Source organism: Galeopterus variegatus, unplaced genomic scaffold (genome assembly GCF_000696425.1).
Source record: "Galeopterus variegatus unplaced genomic scaffold, G_variegatus-3.0.2 Scaffold309, whole genome shotgun sequence".
NCBI classification, from domain to species: Eukaryota; Metazoa; Chordata; class Mammalia; order Dermoptera; family Cynocephalidae; genus Galeopterus; species Galeopterus variegatus.
The window spans coordinates 3973-11150 of NW_007726420.1; the positions used below are offsets into that span (position 1 = coordinate 3973).

General features: G+C 33.9%; 1 protein-coding gene across 1 annotated transcript; it reads left to right on the top strand.

Annotated features, from left to right (window-relative positions):
• Positions 1-2928: 2928 nt before the first annotated feature.
• Positions 2929-6845, top strand: NUP54 (nucleoporin 54kDa; the record flags this gene model as incomplete). The annotated part of the gene is made up of 3 exons (XM_008567312.1): positions 2929-3048; positions 3351-3461; positions 6004-6845. Coding segments are annotated over 3 exons (360 nt in total), but the record flags the coding sequence as incomplete, so codon positions are not given.
• Positions 6846-7178: the final 333 nt, after the last annotated feature.

Below are 7178 nucleotides of genomic sequence, written 5' to 3' on the forward strand. Positions count from 1 at the left end.
TTTTTTGGCTATTATGAATAATGTTGCTATTAGCATTTGCTTACAAGTGTTTTTGTGGACGTATGATTCCATTTCTCTTGGATATAAACCTAAAAGTGAAATTGCTGGGTCATATGGTAACATTATGTTTAACTTTTTGAGGAACTACCAAACTGTTTTTCAAAGCAGCTCTACTATTTACATCTCTATTTGTTTTCTGCTCCTCATAAAAAGAACTATAAACAGAGATTTGTAATGATAAAAAGATGCAAATTATGCTAAGTAAAAAAAGCCAGACTTAAAGGCTATGTAAGGCACGATTCCATTTATATGACATTATGTAAAAGACAAAATTAGGGACAGATAACAGATCAGTAGTTGCCAGGGGCTAGAGATGTGGAGAGAGGAGTGACTACAAGGGGCAGGAAGGAACTTTTTAGGGTGATGGAAATGTTCTATATTTTAACTGTGATAGTTACACAACTGTTTGTATTTGTCAAAATTCATAGAACTGTACATCTAAAAAAAGTGCATTTTATTGTATGTGGATTAAACCTCAGTAAGTTGGGCCACAAAACCAGAAATTCTTAATGAAGTATAATCAAGGAGAATCTAGCTATTTATCAAATTCTAAAGGAATATACTGTGACCAAGTAAGGTTTATTTTAGGAATGCAGGATTAGTTCTATAACAAGAAATCTGCCAACATAACTTATTATGTCAACACATTAAAGGAAAACATGTAATATAGAGACTGTAACCGAAAACGAACAGCAAATATTCTAAAAGGTATAACACTAAAATCCCATTCAGAAACTAGACCCTGATACCCAGTATTAACATTATTATTCAGTGTTATCTTGGAGGTTTTCATAAATATAATGAGCAAGGAAATTAAATAATTACTATAAACATTGGGAAAGAGATTAAATGATCTCTTTTTCCTGATGACATGATTGTATATCTAGAAAACTCATGGGAATAAACTATAGAATTACTGTAATGTGGTAAGATGGCTAGATATAAAAGTACAAAAATCAGCTTTCTTTATATTATCAATGAAAATAGGAATATGTTCCATTCACTGACATAACAAAACTGTAAAATACATATGAATAAATTATGAGGAAAGTACAAAATTTGAATTAAGGTCTTTACAAATAGATAAACCATATTCTTAGATGAGAAGATGTAATATCCACTCTACAAAAGTTAAAAATGAGTTAGATTTTTAAAAATTGATTAAAGTGCTCTTCAAGTTTATAAAGAAGGGTAAGTGAGACTAGCTTCTAGGGGAACAAAAAAGAAATAGTGAAAGGGACTTCCCTTACCAGATTTTAAAACCTATTTTAAACCTCTTATAATCAATGTGACATTGGCATAGGATTGGGCATAAAGATCCATGGAACAGAATAGAGAATCAGAAATAGATGCAATGTGTCTGAAAATTTAATATTTGACAGAGGTGGTATTTCAATTTAGTGGGTTTATTTAATAAATAATGGGAATCATAGAGATACTTGACCAGAAAGCTAGATACTGTCAATAAAATTGGCTGCATAAGAATTAGAAAATTTTCTATAGCAAAAAATTCCAAAAGCCATTTGTCAATAGTCGTGATAGATTCAGAAAAAGGCACTTTTGCAAACAGCACTGATTTTAGCTGTAGTGTTAATATTCATATTATATAGAGATCCTATAATTTGAAAGGAAATTCACAGAAGAGCAAATGCAGAGTAGTTCTTAATCATTAAAAGAAATCTCAACTGTTAAGATCTTTTGGGAAAACAATCTGAGCAGCTTCTGTTAGAACTGAAAACATACATACTTTTAATCCCAGCAGTTTCATTCTTCAGAATCTATACCCGTAAGTAGATATATGTACAAACGTGTTTATTACAGCGTTGTTCATGGTGTCAAAACTAGAAACAAAATGTATGCCCATCAAGACAGTAATGATTGGATAGATTACTGGTTAATAATACATGAAAAAGTAAGAAGCCAGTGAAAAAACAAATTTAGAGGTATACCTCTGAAGGATTTTCGTGAGGTTTTAATTGAGTTCACTTTGTTAATTGTATGTATATAATATCCCATTTTTTGAAAATTAGTCACTAAAAACCAGTGTATGTGTATTTATGAAAAAGATAGGGTTACAGGAGCAGAGATAAAAGTATGGAAGGGCTTGTGCTCAGTTTTTAACAGGAAACAACCTGTTCTGGGGTTGGAGAGTAGGGGCAGATCAAGGGTCTACCTTTAGATGCTGCTACCCTAGACTCTCTCTCCTGATGTGTGTTAAGTTGGCAAAAAAAAGGGTGTTGCAGAATAACATATATTGTATGGCTTTATTTTGGATCTGTGGTAAGTGTTCTGTGTTTATATGAGCAAGGGGAAAAGTATAGGAGAGTGAACATAGGTTACCATTATTTGTCTCAAGGGTGTGGGAGAAAATTTGCCTTGTATATTCTCATATTGTATAGTTTCTTAACAAGCACATATTGCTTTTGTAATCTGAAAAAAGTCTAATAAAATTAATTTTAAAAACTGAAATGTTATAGACTTATGTTTTTACATAAAGAACCCTTGATTTTGAAAGGCTGTGCGTAAATGTCTAAAACCAGTATCATGTTGCCTACTTTTTTACTGCTTTTTTTTAAAGCCATAAAATACCATAGTTTTAAAGTAATTGTTAGGCATACATCAACGTACGTCTGTGATAACTTTTGCCTAATTCAAATTCAAATCTTGAATTATTAAGCCCTTCCTCTTTTTTTTTTTTTTTTTTGGTGGCTGGATGGCCAAACCCTGTGACCTTGGTGTTATAAGGCTGTGCAAGCCCTAGTGTAATTTTCAGCTGAATTCTGTCAACAATGAATTGTAATAAAATTACTTGTGTAACTGAAAAGAGATGATTCTATTGGTATTGGTGGCTTTTCTTTGTATATATAGGTCCTAATCAAACAGGAAATTCAAAGGAAGAGTGGTTATGCCATCCAGGCTGATGAAGAGCAGTTGCGAGTTCAGCTAGATACAATTCAGTGTGAACTAAATGCACCTACTCAGTTCAAGGTAAGCACCTTTAAGAGCATAAAGGTATAATTTGTTTCATGTGGATCCATGGAAAAATGTTAAGTAATATTCAGACACAAGAGTTTTGTATATTTGTGTTTACTGAACATTTTTCGTTAATTGAAACTTCCTTTCTAAAGTAAACTCTTAGTCATGATTCTTTTGGCTTGTATAAATGTACAGAGGGAGAATGAGAAATTTTTAATAGATGGTTCTAAAATCATCCTTTCAAAAGAAAACACTATCTTTTAGAAGTGATTACTGTTGTTAGTGGTTGTTATTTGACTCAGTCTTATTTTTAGGGCCGACTAAATGAATTGATGTCCCAAATAAGGATGCAGAATCATTTCGGAGCAGTCAAATCTGAAGAAAGATATTACATAGATGCAGATCTGTTAAGAGAAATCAAGCAGGTGAGTGTTGCATGAGGATGCACTTTTTAAAGTATAAATTTACCACTTACATCTATTAGAATGGCTATTACCCAAAAACCAGAAAATAAGTGTTAGTAAGAGTGTGGAGAAACTGGAACCTTTGTGCACTGTTAGGGAATGTAAAATGGGCAGCCTCCATAGAAAATAGTATGGTGGCTCCTCAAAAAATTAAAAACAGGGGCCGACCCCATGGCTCACTCGGGAGAGTGCGGCGCTGGGAGCGCCGAGGCCGCAGGTTGGGATCCTATATAGGGATGGCCGGTGCGCTCACTGGCTGAGTGCGGTGCGGGCGACACCAAGCCAAGGGTTACGATCCCCTTACTGGTCACAAAAAAAAAAAATTAAAAACAGGGGCCGACCCCATGGCTCACTCGGGAGAGTGCGGCGCTGGGAGTGCCGAGGCCCGAGGTTGGGATCCTAGATAGGGATGGCCGGTGCGCTCACTGGCTGAGTGCGGTGCGGGCGACACCAAGCCAAGGGTTACGATCCCCTTACTGGTCACAAAAAAAAAAAATTAAAAACAGAATTAACCATATGATCTAGCAGTTCTACTTCTGGATATATATAACCAAGGAAGTTGAAAGCAGTGACTTAGATATTTGTACACCATGTTCATAGCAGCATCATTCACAATAGCCACAGTGTGTAAGTAACCAAGGTCCATCAACGAATGGATAAACAAAATGTGGTATATATACACACAATGGAATATTATGCAGCCTTGAAAAAGAAGGAAATTGTGATACATGCTACATACAACATGGATGGACTTTGAAGATGTTATCCTAACTGAAATAAGCCAGTCGTAAAAGGACACATATTGTATGATTCCACTTATACTTGTATGAAGTACCTAGAGTAGTCCAAAGTACAGTGTGGTGGTTGCCAGGGGTTGAGGGGAGGAGGGAGTGAGGAGTCATTGTGTAATGGATACAGAATTTCAGTTTGGGAAAATAAAAAGTTCTAGAGATAGGTGGTGGTGATTGTTGCACGATATGAATATACTTAATGCCACTGAACTGTAAAATGGAAAGAATGGCAAATTTTATGTTATGCCTATTTTACCACAGTAAAAGGTGGTGAATCAGCTCCCCCCACTATAATAAAAAGTGAATCAGCACCCTAGCACACCCCCAAAAAGATGAATTTAGGTGTGCTAGAGTTCTCTAGACCTTGCTACTTAAAGTTGTAGGCAGCAGCAGGTAGCACCTGGGAGGTCATTAGAAATGCAAAATCACAGTCCTTACTCCAGTCCTACTCAGTCTGCATTTTATCAGGGTCACAGAGTGATTTGAATTCATGTTGAAGTTTGATAAGCATACCTGTGGGAAGGTCGGGATGATACCTTCTCAACCTGTATGCCACATGTAAGTTACCAATATGTTGAGTTATTATCCCCTCAGCGGATCTGGGTGGAGTTTAGGGTGGCCAGAACCTCCAGCCATTTGTCTAAGGCTCATGTTATATGAAAAAGTTGAGGAGTACTGCTGTAGCTTATTTTTATTAGAAGAAATACAGATCGGTTTACTGAAAGCTGTCTAACCATTGATTGTGTCTAAAGGAAACATATTAAGATGGTGAACTTTGTGGAACATATTACGACTGTTGGCATGGCCCTGAGGATTTTAGATGGTTATAAATGTCACCAATAAATCCAATTTTATTATGTGCTTTAGAATGGATATTGCTGTTTTATCCAACTAAAAACTTGTTTGGCTCATACCTTCTTGGAAAGTACACACACACACTCGATTATATTTCATTGTTTAATTATTTGCAATAAAATTAACTGAGACAGATTCTAGCATATTGTCATGAAGAGCTATCTTAAAGAGTTTATATATGCAGTAAAACTGGGAATAATATAAACAACTATCTTTTTAAAATGATGAAAAGCAGTATATTGTTTTGGGATTAAATCATGGCTCACCATCTACTTTATGACCTTGGGCAGGTTACTTACCTGTGTCTCACTTTCTTTAACTGTAAAGTAGAGATGATGATGGGACCCTAGAGGGTGCTCAAAAGTATTTTAAATGAGCTAAGTGAGTTAATATCCGTAAAGCTATTAAAACGCCTTAACACTTGGGAAGGACTCAAAAAGTGTTAGCAATTGTAGTTGTCATCACCGTTTTCATCACAGTATACTGTATACTTCAAACCGTGAAAATTCTGTTTTCAGAATGATTATTTTGCTAGTAATCTACATTTGAGTACCTTCTTTCAGTTCTGTTTTAATATACCTTTTTTTTTAACCAAAGCTTGGAATAGCTCTCTGAAAAACATAACTTCTGTTGAAGATATTATTCATTGTGTATTTGATTTTACAGTTCTTTAGAATGTCTTTCACTGTCAGTCACATAAAAGTGTTATTAGCAAAAGTAAGTATGTATGTCTGCTATATGTAGTTACTAGGTACTGTATTGCTAGTAAAATAGTAAAAACTGGAGTCCTTTTCTGTGAGTATCTTACTGTTTACAAGAGTAATACATTAATATTTTTTTTCTTCAACTCATTTTAGCATTTGAAACAACAACAGGAAGGCCTTACCCACTTGATTAGCATCATAAAAGATGATCTAGAAGATATAAAGTTGGTAGAACATGGATTGAATGAAACCATTCACATCAGAGGTGGTGTCTTTAGTTGACAGTTCACAAACTTGTTTTAGAGGTTTGTGAAATCCATCTTCTTACTGCATCAGGCCTTTCTTAAGAGTGAAACTGACCACATGGAGAAAAAGAAAAAAAAATCCTTTCCTGGCTTGGTTTTCTGAGAAGGTTACTGACAAATTACTGTTCATCAAATCTGAAATAACATAGTCACCTCACAGCTCTTCAAAGATAACCTTTGAAAGATTTATATCTAAACGCTGTATTTACCTTAAAAAGAGAAATACATAATTACCAAAAGTATATGTACTATTGTACATTTATACAACAGCATTTTCTTAAATATAATCAGTGTTTAATGATTATTCTCCATTGACCCTGTACTCTGCTTTCCATAGCAAGTAAATATGAAATGTCTACTTTGCACATAATAAACTATAATTACTTGCCTGTTGGATTTGTACTTCAGATTATAAATGTACATCAGTTTTTATATCTGTGAATTTAACTGTGGGAGGAGTAAAGAAAGTCCAAAAGTATTTAATGATTAATGTGGTTTTCTTTTTGTTCTATAAAGATATGAAAATATATTTTTATATTATTTTACTTATTTGGAATTTACAGAATACACCTAAACAATTAGTATATAACAAAGTTACTTATCATTTTTGCAACTCTTGTTTTTTAAACATTTTTATTTCTAAAAAAGATGAAAACTTATAAATAAATTCTTAATTTCTAATTACTTTTATATAATGCTCTTTGGTGCTTTATTTTATTTGGCTATTGGGGAATGACCATTTATGTCCACATAGGTACTACATTCATAATCATAATCACAATTCAGGAATTTTAGTGTTTTAAGTCTGATTTTTCCATTCAAAGGATTTTTGTCAATGCTGATATATTTTGACTAGGATATGTCAAACAAAACTTATTTCAGATATCATTTAAGATAAAGAATTCCCTAATATATCATTAGCATCTGAAAACATTAGAAAATCTGAGACATAATAATGTGAAATAGTGATTCTTTAACAACTGGATCATTTTAAACAATATTTCTGACTACAGACTATACGGT